At 35.3% G+C, this 17,600-nt stretch overlaps 1 protein-coding gene across 1 annotated transcript in view; it reads left to right on the top strand.

The window, feature by feature from the left end:
• The window catches only part of LOC107095855 (glutathione S-transferase C-terminal domain-containing protein-like), a 41,167-nt gene continuing 23,567 nt past the window's right edge, over positions 1-17,600 (top strand). The window contains exon 1 of the mRNA XM_015392211.1: positions 1-123. Coding sequence (XP_015247697.1) covers positions 1-123 — 123 coding nt within the window. The remainder of the gene's footprint in view (positions 124-17,600) is intronic.

Consider the following 17,600-nt stretch of genomic DNA (forward strand, 5'->3'; position numbering starts at 1 on the left):
ATGGTAAAGGACAACCCACAGACCACCTGCAAAGACCTGCAGCATCATCTTGCTGCAGATAGTGTCACTGTGCATCGTTCAACAATGCAGCACACTTTACACCTGGAGAAGCTGTATGGGAGAGTGATGCGACAGAGGCCGTTCTCTGCGAGCACATCACTAACAAAAATCGCTTGAGGTATGCAAAAGCACATTTCAACAAGCCAGCTTAATTTTGGAATAAGGTCCTGTGGACTGATGAAACCAAGATTGACTTGTTTGGTCAAAAAAAAGGCGTTATGCACGGCGGCAAAAAAAAATAAAAAACTGCGTTCCAAGAAAAGCACTTGCTACACTCTGTAAAATTTGTGGAGGTTCCGTGCTTTCAGGCTGCGCTGCCAATGCTGGCACTGGGAATCTTGTTAAAGTCGCGTGTCACATGGATTCCACTCAATCAGCAGATTCACTTATGCCAGGGATGGATATTTCAGCAAGACAATGATCCCAAACACCGCTCCAAATCTACTCAGGCATTCATGAAGAGAAACAATTACAATGTTCTGGAATGGCCATCCCAATGCCCAAACGTGAATATCATTGAACATCTGTAGGCTGTCCATGCTCCGCGACCATCAAACTTAACTGAACTGGAATTGCTTTGCAAAGAAGAATGGTCAAAAATCCCTTCATCCAGGATCCAGGAACTCATTAAAAGCTACAGGAGGCGACTAGAGACTGTTTTTGCAAAAAGAGGATCTACTAAATATTAATATCTCTTTTTTGCTTAGGCCCCCAAATTTTTGCACCTCCCAAGTTTTGTTTTAATGCATATTGCACATTTTCTGTTAGTCCAATAAACGTCAGTTCAATAATGAAATATTACTGTGTCCATCAGTTATTAGATATATCAAACTGAAATAACTGGTTCAAACACCCAAATATTTACAAATGAAAATAATTAAGAGTAATAAGGGTGCCAAAACTTTTCATATGACTTTATATATATTCAGTATTTTAATCTCACCTTCACAATTAATGACCACCTATTATAGTCATATCACTACAGATAGGATACACACATGTAGTTTTCTCAGAGTGTATTACAGTAAATACTAATTGCTACTAAAAATAATCCCAGTTGTGATATTGAATAGCAAGAAAAGTGGTGGCATGATCAGCATATTCTTTATTGTGCCCATCCTTTTAAAAGTTGGTATTTTGGTAGTCATCGTTCATTACAGGCTGTCCAATAAAGGCTTGCAAGCTTTTAATCATGTGAAGTGATAAGTAAACTCGGAACAGATGGTGTGTTATAGTAAGTTTTAGTGAATTCTGTGAAATGCTCAGAGTAAGTGGTACCTCCCTCACTATCTCCCTCTGCTTTGTCTCACAGCAGAGCAACATGTCTACTCAATGCATCTCAGTTGTGGATTTTTCTTTTAATTGTCTCCTTGTGCAGATCATTTCAGATCATTACAAAGGGCATGCTTTATTAAATTTTCAGGAACCACAGTGTCTTTATATTCTAATTACTGTTTGCTTGCGACTGCTCAACCCAGAGCAAACTCAGGGTGTCCAAATGTAATACTGCATTAAGTGAGTAATTGTGGTTTCTGGGAGGTTGGATCAGGGACATGGTTGAGCTTTGCATACAGGTGGCTCGAGGAGACAGGATAATATTTCAACTAAATTCCGATCTCATTATCCAAAAGGGCACCAGCAGTTTTTGTGGCTACTATGGATGGGATTTTTGTCCCATTTTTCAACATAAGATCATTGAGGAGATAATGAGGGAATCTGTTGAGGCAAAGTGTGTATTTTCCACAACAAAAAATGGCTTATGTTTGAGGGAGAGCCAGATATGTATAAGGGAAGTAACAATCTTCATCCTTCTAAAAAGAGTCTCTTTGTTAAAGTGTCCCTAGGCTCTGAGGAGTTGATTTTTGTAGTGATAATAAAGCTTGCAGAGTCAGAGGAGGAATCGCTTTATTTGGTTCACTGGATGAGCTCTGGCTTTGACAACCAAGTGTATCTGTTGGAAACCAGAACTATGAACACCAGCTGGCCTTTATTTGTAGTTAGGTTAACTCTGCCATGCCTGGGGTAGAAGTCCTGCTGACTGCATGAAATTCACTATGGTGGCAGGCCAAAATGCATTTGCACAACACTCCACAGATGCCAGCTTTTGCCACTTACTCCCTCACCCAACAACTCAGGCAGAGGACAGAGAACTATGTGAACTGAAAGAAAGGAAGTTGGTTATTTTAAAACTTTATTCTACTGAGGAAAAGGGTTTTGGAGGACTTATAGCTCAGAAATGCAAGTTATATACATGCATACATTTTTGGATTGTTTAAGCTCATTACAAGAGGTAGATTCTAACAAATTCAAAAGACGTGTTAGGTGTGTTGGAGACGAGAAAGAGAAATTGGTTACAGAAATCAGTTCCGAGTCTCCTTCCAGGTTATAATGGGTTATAGCATAAAATGTATTAATTACAGCAGTTATTATATACTTTTGGCACACTGTTTGGGTGAGGAGGGAGCTGAGACAAAAGACAGAGCTCTTGATTTACCGGTAGGTCTACGTTTTTTCCTCACCTATGGTCATAAAATCTGGATCATGAAATAAAATAAAAGCAAATGTAATGATATAAACCTTAGTCAGTTAAATAAAATGCTGTTTTGATTTTGCACATCTCTGATGTTGCTGTTATTTTCAAATATCCATTACTGTAAAAATGTCCATAGCTGGATATTGGTTTTTTATCCTCCAGGTGCACAGTTTTATATTGTTAAAACACTTTACAGTGCAGTACCCTATTGTTTATATTTTAACTCTACACTATTGTCTTATTCTTATACATTTTTCTAAGGTCCACATTTGTGTGACCATTTTTTTATATAATCTTTTTGCTGCTGTAAAGACCAGAGTTTCCTGATTGTGGCATAATAAAGGGATTTTCTATTATATTCTGTTCTATAAAAGGGGTAGAAAGATATAGGTAAATCTAAACAATGTATTTATAAAAAAAAATCAGCAAAATCTCTTATATTCAGCAAATTGTGCAAAATGGCAATTGAAAAATAAAAATAGTATCAGATTTATAGTCCCCACACTGCAGCTATATTAGAATCTGTCCTTAAATATCAGCCAAACCCATTTACACAGTAACAAATAAAAACCTTTAGATAGATCAAACATTACCCGTCACATATCTGATTCAATACCCATTAGAACAACTACTTTCATTCATTTGCGGGACTACTCGCCTACTTGTATTATATTAAACTGAACTTCCAATATTTACTAGCCTAGTAAATTAGCCCCACCTGCCAGCGGCCTAAATAATCTTTGTCTGCGAGTTTGGTCGAGCCTCGATCAATGCCCCAGGCCCTAGAACTGGTGGGCAAATCACAACACAGAGATGTGTTTTGAATTTCTGGATGCAAAGCGGGTGTGGTTTTGAGGGCGTGACGACAAAGCTGCCTTACGCTGGAGAAATCACAACAAGATGGCAACAACTATTGAACAGTTCTCCTTTGACTCAGCTTTGGAATCAGTTTTGGAAGAATTTGACTTGACAGCTTATTTTCTAAATTAGGGTGTACATGACATTTTAATATTTTCACAACCTCATATTTCCCCTCTTCTATGATCAACAGGGTGAGTCGAATCACAGATCAATATATAATTTTGATGTGTTCTCAGGCATTCACACAGTGCTGCAAACATTTAAAGACGGTTCTGATACCCATGAATAAAGGAACATGATGGATAATTTAGAAAAGAAAAGAGGCAAAAACACTTTTCAGGAACTCATGCTGATGACTGGCTAATTAGAGGGGCGTAGCTTGTCCCACATCTCTATAATTCATTCTTTGATGAGACATTTTGAGCAAAAAGGCAGAGATATGCTGATGTTTAGCAATTAAACTCAGTGTGTAGAAAAAGTGTTTTCAAATGTATCAAAATAATTGATTTTATTTAACTACATCTTTAAGCACAAAACATTGCTTGTGCAATTTTTAAATAACTTTTAGCTGAAGGATTGCAAAAACAGCACCACGTCCCACTGTTTATGATGTCCCTGTTACGATGCAGAGGTAGTAATGTTGGGTAGTAATGTTGGAAAGCTTGCAAAATTCAAAAGCAGCACACCCCCACCACCCCTACCAGATATACATCCGGGATGCCCTCGATTTTTATTTTGCAAAAAAGAACCTAATTACGTTTTTCCCTCCCTAAAAATAGTAAGCGTACTAAACTATAATGTGTTAAAGGTTAATAATGTTTTTCCTGAGAAAATGATTGCCTTAAAATCTCTTCTGTTTTATCACTCGTCTGTGCCCGATCTGTACCACAAATGGGATTCTATGCTGTTTCCGGGAGCTAACTTTTTTAGCTTTGGATTTAAACTTAAATCTAGATTTCTGAGTGTTATGTTTTCCCTTTGTGTTAACATTATGCTATATAATACATAACCTAAAGACAGAAACAACTTAAATGCAGATAAACATGGTTTAATTATGTTTTTCCTGGACTAATCTGAGCATGTCCGTTGATGTCGGATAAGTGGTTTAACGGAGAAAATGTAAAAGGCATCAAAATTGGCTCAGAAAAGTCATAAAACACAATATGTGTATAAGCATTCTTTAGTGAGTTGACAGATTTGGTGGGAGACACTTCCGTAGATATCAGTGGAATATAGGCTGATACGGCTTATGTATGTACCGTATGTTTGAATTTTTTTCACAAAATTTAGTGGGTATGGCTTATAGTGAGATGTTCTCTGTAGTCCAGAAAATACGGTATATTATTATTGTGGCTTTCAAGGTAGCATGCCAGGTTTAGCAATACTTTACTTCACAAGTTTTGCGAAGGGGTGTTGTCTATAATTCCGGCCAAACCTGATGAACGTGCATGCAGAGAAAGAGAGACAGAGATTAATACATCTGATTTATTTAATTTTTTTAGTTCGGACCGAATGACAGAGATTGGTCAGAGTTTTTAGAGGCTTGCAACTCTCACAGACGTCTGATTTTTTTCCGTAACTGTTTTCTGAATACATAAGGTATTGACCACTGTTAGGATGGAAGAACCATTTCACTCAGTATAACAAAGTGTTTCTGAACAGGATTATAGCTTTAATACCATGGTAAAGATTTTCCTGATTCATTGTAACCTTTATACGAACTATGTTTTTTGATAATGGAGGCAAATTTGTAAAAGTCAGACACATCCAACATTGACCTCTGGCATTTATTTAAGCTTAATCAGGTAGATGATTATGTTTAGAAAAAAACAAGCGATTGCAAATAAATATTGTTGTATTTAGTGATGCACTGATCTGATATCAGTGATATCCAATGATATTGGATATCAGAGATCCAACCCAATGCACTTATACTTTTTGCTGCTTATTTGTTAATTTATTACCTTATTTTAAGAATGTTTAAGTCAAGGCTAAAAGGCTGATTTATACTCAGTAACCAGGTCATCTGCATGTGTGTCGCAGCGAAACGCAAATGTGAATATTTAGACCCACACCTAGTTCGTAATTGTCCCTCTTGCGTTGTGGTGTGGAATAACATAGCGCAGACCTTGCTTCAATATTGGGCATAAATCTAAAATGTCTGCGACAAGCTCACTGCGACACACTGCTGCGGGAGTATAACCAGCCCTAAAGCCTTCACTCACACCGAAAGATATATGGTTCATTTATATATCTTTGATCAGTATTGGATATCGGCCGATGCTCTCAGCCCAGGTATTTTTACTTGATCTGTGCATCTCTAGTTTTATTAAATACTTGTTTATTTTTCTTGTTAGATTGTACGCTATGAATGTTGTATTAAATATAAAAAGGTTTTGAAATGATATATCATATATTATTTTATAGGGAGTGTTTATACTTTTGTAAGCTACTACTATTTTATTTTAAAACAAATTTAGAGTTAAATCCCAGATCTGATTCAATTCATGTTTACCAAAATGTGCTTTGAATACTTTTTGTTGTAAACTTTGTAATTTTAAATTGGCTTGAAAGCTTCTCTGACAGCTTATAACATCATCTGCAATGCATGTCAGACAAAAAATAGCAGTAAAACTTATTTTCTATCAAGTATTCCAAAATATGTGTCTGTATCTTGAATTAGCCTTAATTTTAACTGATCCTTCACATTTTGCTTTTAAATTATTGTCTGTGTGAAGCCCAGTTAAAAATGATCTGCACATGGATGCAGAATCACAGTAATTGGTTGCATTGAGAGCAGAAACATTGACATTACTGATTAGTTGCCTGCTTGTTTTGGATCCAGACAAATTGGGTATGTGCCGCAACCTGTGAGAGGCTCTGCTGGAGATCAGTAATTATGCAGACATCTTGCCTACAGCGATGTCAAGTCGTGTTTTGACAGACATTCCAAAGCAGCTCAGGGAAACACAAAAAGTAGTTTGTTCCACACATATTTGTCTTCATTTCTTTTTTTTGTTTGTTTTCTTTGCTTGGAACTGCAGTCTGAAAATACGCTGAATTGTTTCAAGTTTCACAGCTTGCCTATAAGCTTTGTTCTGTACAGAATATTTGCTCAGTATTTTTCCTCACAGAAAACCTTTAGCATACCATGTTTTATTTTTTCTGTATTGTGTTGAACATTTTTAATCCTTTATCTGGATAAAAATGTAGTCCAGGAATTCAGTAATATCTGCCTGTTTTTGGAGGTTTGCTTCAAAAGATATGTATCATAGTTCATAAAATGTTATTTAATTAGAGCACATGCTTTTTTAGAGAACTGTGTGTCTATGTCGATAGGTTTGCAGTTGTGTTTTTTTATTCTCTTTCAGGTTAGTCAAATACATGCAAGAATATAGATTTATACATGGGTGTTTAGTTTATTCTTTTATTCTTAGTGTATTTTTTTTCTTCATGTTTCCATAGTACAGCCAGTTTGTAAGATTAAGTCAGTTTTTCTTTAGTGTATTGGTGGACCAGGTACCCTGACATTCATAGTAAGCACTATATATATTTTTTTATTGTTCTGCAGTTGCAGTAGATGCCTTCATGATGAAACATTGCTTGAAAACTCTGAGCTTCTAAAAATCTAAACTGCAAACAGCAAAAAAATTACCTTATTTAAAGAATGAAAAAATGAAATTTTAAACAATTAAAAGCTTTGAAATTTAATTATATGAAGTTTTTTTTCTTTTTTTTCAGACCCTCACATCTTACATATTTCAAAAAAGCTCTGAATGGTTACATTTATTGATAACTGTATGTTCCTTTAAATAAAGTGATGCAATTTTTTTAGTCATAACGTAGGAACAGTAACCATTATAGTATAAAGTATTTTGCTAAGTATATAAAATTTGTAGCATTAGATTTCAACCCATGTTCTATACCCAATGATGGTGTCCATCTTTAGCTGTCATTGAGCAAGAGGCAGGGTCCACCCTGAACAGGTCATAAGTCCATCACAAGAGCACACCACCACAAATGAAGAAAAAAAATAACGACAACAGGTAGAGCAGCGAATCTCAGTTTTTACAATTTATTAAATGTTTTCAGAAATTCATTTAAGAAATTAAATCAAGCATTGTTTTTCCACTGAATTTTCCATTAATGTGCTGGAGGACTCTGTGAACAGCTAATTGCTTTGACTCTTTGTGACTCACCCTCCTTCCAAAGGAGTCAACGACTTTCTACTGGGTATTAAGACACACATTTTTCCCAATATTCATATAGATTATATCATATAAAATTCCACTTTTTTTTTATCTCTTTATTTGTCTGTTATATTCATAAAAACAGTTGTTAGTTTTAGACAGTAGTCAAAGAAATAAACACAAATAAATGCTTAATCTATTATTCTGTAATTAATCTATCTAATTTTAATTTCACCTTTTTAATTACATTTTGGAAACAATGTATTTTCTCATGAAATACTCTCTTATTAAGCTCACCCAGATGTCGAATTTAATAGAAATATTTTATATGAAAAATTGTCTTTTTAGTGAGAAACTGACTTTTTTTCCTACCAGCCATGAAGTTATTTCTGTGGGATTGTGCTCTGCAACTCTGTTTTATATTGTTATTTTGCACTTACAAAACCCCAAGTGTGCAGCTCTCAACGTTTAATCAGCAGTTCACACTCTTCTGGTCTCATACATAAAACATAGTTTGTTTTCTCGCATTAGACTGTACCGGGAATCTGCTTTATTCAGTCTGAAGAAAAACACTTTAAGCTGTTTTTGTTTTGCGTTTTACAGGTTTGTTTTTTTTATGGTTCGTTTATTCTTTGACATGCAAAGATAAATTGTTCTTAACAAGACTTTTGGTTAAGCCTGATGAATACCCAAATAGGAAAAACAAAATCTTAGCATATCTAACCTGATGCTTTGCTACAGCCATCCATGACACTAAGAGAAAAGCTGAAGGAGACAGACTGAGAGGAGGATGACTCATATCTCAATCTGTTTTCTGTTTCTCAAAAAATATGTTTGGATAGAAAAGTATATGTTTGAGCATGTCAGCAATGGTATCAGTAATCATCAAGTTAAAGTTAGTTTTAAGTAACATGGTCATCAAATTCTAAGTTTGTATGTTTTAAACCCCCCCTGCTCCCCTTTTCTGCATATTCAATCACATTGTCTAAAAATGAATCAGCATTTATTGCATGTTTCTACATTTAACTATCATCCTTCAAGGTGATGCCATTCAATGGGAAGCATTTTTCAAAGCAAAAGACAATTCTTATTCTTATAAAGCATGACAGAAACAGTGAATTAACCTATTTCATCTAGTATGACTTTCTTTAATTCAATTTATCTTATGTTTTTATCTTATGTTTTTATTTCATTTATTAGCAGTAAAACACAGAGATAGTTTTTTTTTTTTTTCATTTGAAACAGGTCCTACTAGCTAACCCTATTTAAAAATGACTGTCTTTGACTCTATATTTATTGGCAATTGATTTGTGTCTGGAGCAATTTTGCAATGGACACATTTTGAGGCATTTTTTATTTCTCAGGGATTCGTTTTCTCTATGGCAACAAAACCGATAACATGTGCCAAAAGAGAGCACCTGCTAGTTATTACACCGTTAATATAGTGTCTTAATGCCCTCCAGGTGCATTTAAGGTGTGAAAACCTATGCTGTAAATCTTTGAAAGGAGAATGTTCAGGCCTTTAAAGCAAAAGCATGAAAGAAACCTGAAACAATTGATTGAGCATTTTTGCTGCATTATTCCTTTATGGGTTCAATGCAGGTTAGCTTTGATGTCTCCAAAGCTACACCCTCCCTTTTGAGAAGATTCACACCCCTTGAATTTTTAAATATGCAATGTTATAACCACAGAGCTTTTTTTTTTGTTTTGTTTTTTAAGGTATTAAGCGATAGACCAGTGGTTAATGGTTATTCTGGAATTGCTGTAAAGGTCCACAAATCTAGCCTTTAAATAGGAGTGGCAAGAAGTGGCCCAATGCTTGGAGAAAATACAATTTTAGATTGGAATACAGCATTTATCCAAAGTTGAATGTACTTTGCTTACCTGCTTTACACAATAACCATCAAAAATTCCAAATAAGGAGGGGTACATTATTTCTGTAAGAGAAAAAAAAAAACAAAACAGCACATGCAATTAGTGAGAGTGTTGTGGGTGATTAACGAGGATTGTGGATAATGGGTGCAAAGCTGATGCAGACTGCCCCATTTAAGCCAAGAAATTGCATATGCTACTAGCACTTTGTGAGTAAAGAGAATTGAAGTTTGAATTAAGAGTTGTAGGTAATGTTGCTATACATTACTTAAAAGAAAAGGCTACTATTTATAATGTACTATACATACATATGCACAGTGGTGCAGTGGGTGCTTGAGAATGGCTTTGTCTCCATTCAAACCCAGGTTTAAAGCCTTGCAGGGCAGCCTAAAGCCCACTGCTCTCATTAAGCCAGAAAAAAGAAAGAAAAGAAATATATAATGGTCAGTTCAGGTGTTTTATAAAACATGTGACTCAAATTGTCTATGAACCATACCTAATTTTATTTCAGTGTTACTTTCCATTTAAAGTAACAGATTATAATTTAAAATGTCTCCAAATCTTTACTCGGGTCACTTTATTCGGACACCACTGATTTTTAATTAGTAACCCCTGATCTATATTGATGCCTTCAACTATCCTGTAATTGATCATAAACACTAGGATATCCTTTGGTGATGATATCGGATAGAAGTTATTATTTTATCATTTAGCAGAACCCAATTAAAAAAACAGTAAAGCATCTGAGTTCGATTCCTGGTCTGGGGTTCAAATGGGGAGTGGTGGCCTAGTGATTAGAGCATTGCACTTTGGTTCGGAGGTCCTGAGTTCAACTCTCACAGACTGCAACTCTGGGTCCCAGAGGTTTGTGGTCCCTAGACTGTTCCCTGGGCACTGTACGGCGGGGGCCCACTGCTCCCTAAGGGGATGGTTTAAATGCAGAATTGAATTTCTTCATTGTGAGAAATATTAAATTCTTAAAAAAAAAAAAAAATTGTTTGAACACATTGAAACGCTCTGCATTGTAAAGGTGAGAGTTAAAATGAATGCATTTCATTCATAAAACCTGGCATTAGTCTGGAAAGCAGTCACTGTGAGCAAGTTTAAGCCTAAAACTGTTTTTTTTTTTTTATCCTAACCAACTGCTTCACAATACCCGCTCGACATAAAAATTGACTTGCCATAGTAATTTAATACAATATGACTGTGTTTTGTGCTGAGCTTACAGAAGGACATTAACGAAGAAACAAAATAATTTATTTTAACTTTTTGTATTTTTAGTTTTTGTTTAATTGCTTAAATGTTGTTTGCTTCCATGGCATGGATTCATCCAGCCCAGAAATCTTTTTTACCACTAATATTACTCTGCTTTAGTCTTTTCTATGTCAACAATATGACAACTTCAACATATGTTCACTTGCATATTTATTCTTTCTATCTTCTGTCATTTCACTTCTTTATCAGCTGTTTTTACCATTCATATTGTTAAATATCAAAATATGAACTCATAGAATGTACCTGTAATTTGTTCTTGAGGTTTAACAAATAACTTTTGTGGTTGGTAAGGAATACATAAAATGATGCAGTTTAGTTATAAGCACATGATCTGCATAACCATGAAGCCAAACCTACCAAAAAATCTGCTCATTTTAGACACCTAAAGGCCTGAACATACCAGTTGTGTATGACTTTTTAATCTCCCATTTTTTTTTTTTTTTGAGAGGGGCTCCAGCTAGGCAGGATGAGCAGATCTGTTCAGATTTTATTCACTTCTGTCTCTGTGCTATACACAAATTAAAACAGCTTATTAATAAAAAAAAATTATAACCACCGGGGCATTCTATAAAGCAAAGCCCCAATTAATAAGTTTGTGCAGCATTACACATCAGAAAGAATAAAGAATGTTCATGTGTTAAAAACAAAATGAGATCTACGTCTAAAGAAAAGAGAAACAGCAATAAACATTGTGTGACGGTTTATATACTTACCGTGGCAGAGAGGTAATTCTTAGAGATCTGAGAAGTTTTTTGAAGTTTTTCTTTTTTCATTAAGATCACTATTTTGCTATATCTGTGCTTTCTCATTTTTTTTCTAGGAAATTGATAAATTTCACTTTCTGTCCCTTGTTTTAATGAGACTCAAAGAGGATCGCGACTTAATCCTTTTTCTAACCTCCTGAACTCTGATCATGAGTAAATTATTCTTTTTTTTCTTATGTTTCATTTATTTTTTTTATTTTTTGCAAGTCTGTCCTGCATACTATATACACAATGTACGACCAGACTCTTTCCCTGTATGATTAACAGATTTTATTTGGTATTTTCCCCAAAAGCGGATGTGTTTTCCTGTCACACCCATGAAGTTGCACGAATTGCTGCCTAGTCTGTCTAAACTAGACCTGGGGTCTATCTCAGTCGCACCTACACGCCCCCCTTGCATAAAATCGTTTTCTAATGGGACTAACCTCATTGACGTTCAATGAGTGCTAAATTACACAACCTAGTCAGATGATTTTGGATTGGATGCAAAATCGGATTCAGTGTAATTCTAGTAGCACCTGGTTTTAGATCAACTTTGCTCCATCTATTGGGTTTGCAGCCATATTACACATGCCAACCTTAAAGGGATAGGGCTCTATTTCTCTCGTGAAAAACACACAATCCCTTATAGTGAAACATGAGGCATCCTCCTGTGATTATACTTTCCTTCTGTTGGATCAGTGAAGCTAGTTCTTTTAGAAAATGACAGAGGTAAATTCAGAGCAGTTCTGAAAAAACACTATTGGGGGCTGTAAAACCTTCTGGTTGACGTGGTTTCTCTTCCAAACAGACAGTAACCCTTAACACATAGCTGGAGTCACGCCCATCCATAATAAATTAAGCGAAAAATGCTTTTTTCAAGTTAACATAATGCAAACAAAGTTATTATGACAAATAGGGAAGATTTTTTTGTTACCTTCGTGTAGACAAACAGTAACTATACCTGTTGTGTTGAGCTGCTCATGTGGTCAGCAGCTGGCCGTTTGTTAATGTTTTACTTTACATCTAAGGTTCTTTTCAGGCTCTGAATATATGATTAACTGCAGTCCATCCTGTAAATACGTTGGCTAATGTGTCATGGAATTGCATATTCCTGACTGACAACATTTAGCATTTTATTAAATGTTATTTAAGTTGCAATTTTTGCTATGCCTTCCTAATGCAACATTGTTGGAGTGTGTTTCTGCAAGGATGGGCATGTTCTTTTTGGGAGAATAGAGAAAGCTGATGAGCATGCAGGATTGATTGACAGGTTGTGTCATTAGTGACAAAATTTAGAATTTCCAGGAGTTTAAATACTTTGCACAGTACTGTACTGTTCTGCAAATAATAGTTTAAAACATCTATATTTGCATTTTGATTTATTTCATTGTAAACTTCCCAGTGAATGTTTGGTGCTGCTTAAATTAAGTAAGTTGACCTTGCTTCATGGAGACACTTTAGAAGGAATAGATATTACAGTGTTAAACAAAGTAATACAACAACCCAAGATATATTAATGCATGCAGTACAAAATAAATTAACAAAGAACTAATTTTAAAGCTATGTTAGAAATGACTTTTTAAAGAGAGAATTCATCTATCTTAAATCCAAAGGATAATAGTTGTTCGTTGGGGGGCCACTCAGTAGAAGGCTCGGTCTGTCTCCTTCTGTTTTTCAACTAAGTAGGAAGGAGTAAACCCGGTAGGTTTACTTTTTCACCCAAACCCCCTGTGACAAATCAAAGCAGGATGTTGCACTTTCCCCTTTGCCACAGCTTTGTCTTCTCTCTAATCTTTGCGATGGACCTGTTTGATAATGCCTCAGACGGCCTTTAGGGAGGAAAAAAGGAGATATGGTGGCTCCCTGCCAGCTGCAGCAATGCTGGACATCTTTTAGCAAAGCAGATAAAGACTAATGGATCTGTGATCTCCCCCATTGATGCTCCCACAGCATGGTTTCTCTTCACTGAGCTTCAAGAGATATCCAAACATGCTGTGATGAAGCTTGTTGTAACTGCAGGCTCTTTAGTCGCAACTATGAATGTGGGAAGGTAAAATGATTTTAAAAAATTTACTTATGAAATATATATATATATAGAGGGAAAGTATTTAGACACCCTGCTATTTTCAAGTCCTCCCACTTAGAAATCATGGAGGTGTCTGAAATTTTCATCATGGTGCATGTCCACTGTGAGATATGTATAAATATGTATATACACATTGCCTATTTCTGGTATATTTACCATGCTTCTGAGGACCAACAGGCCTTATGATTGGACCCCCTTTTAGTTCAGAGGTATGGTTTGATTTAACTCTAGGTTAAGGTGAGCTTAGGGTTAGGAATATAATGGTGATGGTCAGGGTTAGACACTCTCTCGATGACCACCCCTCCCCCCAAGCCGACAACTAGGGCATTTGGTTAGAGGATAAAAGGCATTGCACGGGCCGGCGCACCTTTGTTGGTATCTCTCAGATCCAGATCCATAGCCAGACCAGTATACATATTATAAGAGTGAAGTAATTGAAGATCAGATAAGGGTATATTGGTTACGTTTTAGGATGAAATAATTAAAATTAAGAGTATTTTGGTTTAATTCAATCAAGTTGTGATTAGTGACTAAGGTCTGTTGAGTTTTTCAATTTTAAATAGTTAGGATTAGACATGAGTTCTACTGATGTTAGGCTGGGTGACTAGCTGTCCTGGTAAGTTGATAAAAAAGATACAGGTTTAGAGGATTTAGAGTCAGGGATTAAGTCAACTGTCTTTAAGATCGGTAGTAATTTGTGATGGTAAGGTAGTCAAGGTAACACTTCATTTTTTTGGCAGCTAATGGGGATCCTAATAAAACTAAACTAAACTAATCATAAAGGGTGAGACCTTGGGTCATCTTTTAAGTCCCTTAATTTAAGGTTAAATAAAAGAGGAATCATGGTAAGGGATTAAGGAAAATGGTGTGGTTAGTTGTTCTAAATAGGGAACAGGTGTATTGGTTGTGATACATTGGTTAGGGCCTGGATGTCATGTGACTTTTGGGGTAAGTTAAATGGTCAGGTTAGTTGTTCTAAATTGGGAGCAGGTGTATTAGGCGTGGTAAATGGTTTAGGGTTAGGGCCTGGATTGCCTTGTGACTTTAGGGTTAGGTAAAGTGGTCTAGTTAGCTGCTCTAAATTGGGAGCAGGTAATGTCGGGGTTAGGCATACATACAATAACAAAAATGTATGTATATATCTATGCTTAATTATATATGCATTAATATGGATAGAAATTAAAGTTGTCTGTGCATGCATCTATGTAGAAGCTTCTTTTTTATTTTTATTTTATGTATATATTTATTTGGGCCATCCTGAAATTTTAATGAATTGTTCCTTGAACCGAGACGAGCCTCTGGTAGAAAAATTTTTGTCAAAATCTGTTCTTACCTTTTGAAGTTATCCTGTACACAGACAGAGATGCAAACACAAACTCTCCTAAAACATAACCTCCTTGGCAACGGTAATAAGAATAATGTTATAGACCTGCAAGTGGTGTACTGTATGCTGAGTTGGATGGGCTCGTTTTGTCCTCCAGCTCACTCAAGCACTGGCATGTTTTATTTAAAAAGCTATTTCAGGTAAATGCCCCCAGCGCTAATTCCCTCTATCCAGCCTAAGAGCCCAGACCGAGTTTTGGAAACAAAAACAAGTTTAAATATGCTGTCTCCTCTACTTTAAGTCAGAACGAGACAAAAAAAAAAAGGACAGGATACCGAGGGAGAAGGAATGTAGATGTGAACCTGCAGATGTCATGACTCATTTGATGATTTTAACCTGCGTAATGCAGGTTAGGAGTCTGAAGTCTGGTTTCCTTTTAGCTGTTCATGTTTAGGATGTTCTTTGTAGTTTTTATTTATTTTTAATACTGATACAATGTTTATAATGTGTACATATTCTTGAGGTCAATACCTGATAAAATACCCAAGTTTAAAAGAGAATGGTGAAAGTATGTTTATTTGAGTGTAAGTCTATTGGCTTCTCATCTGTGGGTACAGGTGGAAAGATTTGCTCCTAAGTTTATTTGGTTATCTAATACTCTTTAATGAAGTCTTATTTACTCTAATTTTGTTGATTTACTTACTTTGGCTGATACATCTTTATCTTTATATCAATTTTAAATTTTTATTTTGTCTTTTTGTATCAAGGTCACTTTAGTTTAAAAGTCATCATAAAGCTATATTATTTATATGTCAAATCCTTGTGTTTTTTTGATGTGCTATAGATATTGTAGCTTTTGGCTTTTCTGAAAGTGTCCAAAAAGTCTGCCTCCATTCGTGTTCAGCCTCCACATGTCAAAACGTTGTAGCTTCTGTTGCTGCATTTACAGCTGCATCCATTTTTAGGTATGTCTGCAGCGGTTTTGTACAGTAAAGACTGATTTTTATTTTTTCTATATTTGTTCTCTTTGCTTAAAGTATAATTAACTTTTAGTCAAATCGATTGGATGAATTAAACATTTCTGAACAGCAGTTTTGAAGTCAGATACTATCATTTGTATTTTGGATCTGACTCTTTGACTAGGCCTTTATAACACGTGAATCTAAAAGATTAGAAAAGGCTTTGAGTGACTCAATCCTGTCTTCTATGTGTATTTGCCTGTTATGTTAAAAAAAAAAAAAAAAACAGTCAACAGGGAATACGAATGTTATTGTTTTGATATTTTTCACTTTGAGCTAAATAAGCCCCTCATCAATCAGGATTAATGAAGCTGAAATGGCTGCTGGTGAACTGTTGTACTGCTGGAGATGCAGACAGAGATTCTGTCACCAACAGTGTGAGAGCTGTAGCAGTCAATATGTTTGGATCTCCTTTTTGTCTGAAACAACAAATCAAATTAATTGTGATTAATCGATAATTGCATAATCATCAACTAATTTAGCAATCGATTAATTGTTATTTGGAATATAGATACTGTAAAAAAAAAATAAAAAATCCTTTAGCTGACAGAGCAACCAAATTAGAGCAGTAACTATATAACAAAATGTGTCTGTTATTATGCTCTATCCAGAACTCCTCAAGTGGAAGCATTTTAGAGAAGCAGCATTTAGTTCCTATGCTCCACTTATCTGGAACAAACATCCAGAAAACTGTAAAAGTGCGGAAAGTTCCTTTAAATCAAGCCTAAAAACAATTTTTTTTGGGATTGCCTTCGACTGTTCTAGTAAAACAGTTTAACTGAAACATCATTAATTCAACTTTTTTTATTTTCTTTAGTCTAACTATTTTTAATGTTCTTTTTTGTTTCTGCATTTTTTTTATTTATTTTTTTCCCCTACTTTCTTTGATTCTGTTTTATTTTCCTATATTTTATTCACGTAAAGCACTTTGCATTGTCTTTGTAGTGAATTGTGCTATACAAATAAATTTGCCTTGCCTTGCCTAGTTTCCCCTGGTTTAATTTAGTTTTCAAACTCCTATAAATCAGGATGGTGAGACAATGGAGTCCTTTCATTTGTTCTGTTACCATTAAATAAAACTGCCGGTTGTAAATTGTGACTTGACCCACATTAAGAGGTAGAGGATAGTTTGCTTAGAGGTTTAAATTGTTGACAATAAGTAAAGACAAACCGTAAAATGACAAGAGGATTATACAAATTTTCTAAGTAACAAGTCCAGCTATACAAGTCTGGTAGTTTTGTTTTTGGTCCCAGTCAAACTAGCGGGTAGAACGTGACATTTTAAAATTGAATTCTGTTTACAGTGCTGCATTTAGGTTTTAAATTGTGAAGCTTTTTTTAATAATAATTTTATTTAAAGCACTTTTCAAGAAACCCAAGGTAAGTGTACATATAAGGTAAGAACATAAAGGGGAACAACACATATACTCAGAATGCTAAATACTGTACAGCAGGGGTCTTCCAAGTTTTCGAAGCCAAGGACCCCCAAACTGATTGCGAGATAGAGCGGGGACCCCCTAATTATATATATTGTGTGAAATTGTGTTTTATCAAACTGGTCTTATAGTCACTCTATTACAGATGGAGTCATGTTAAGAAAGTCATTTCTCCCTGGGATTATTAAAGTATTTCTG

This window comes from Cyprinodon variegatus, unplaced genomic scaffold, assembly GCF_000732505.1.
Source record: "Cyprinodon variegatus isolate N-32 unplaced genomic scaffold, C_variegatus-1.0 Scaffold579, whole genome shotgun sequence".
Taxonomy (NCBI): domain Eukaryota; kingdom Metazoa; phylum Chordata; class Actinopteri; order Cyprinodontiformes; family Cyprinodontidae; genus Cyprinodon; species Cyprinodon variegatus.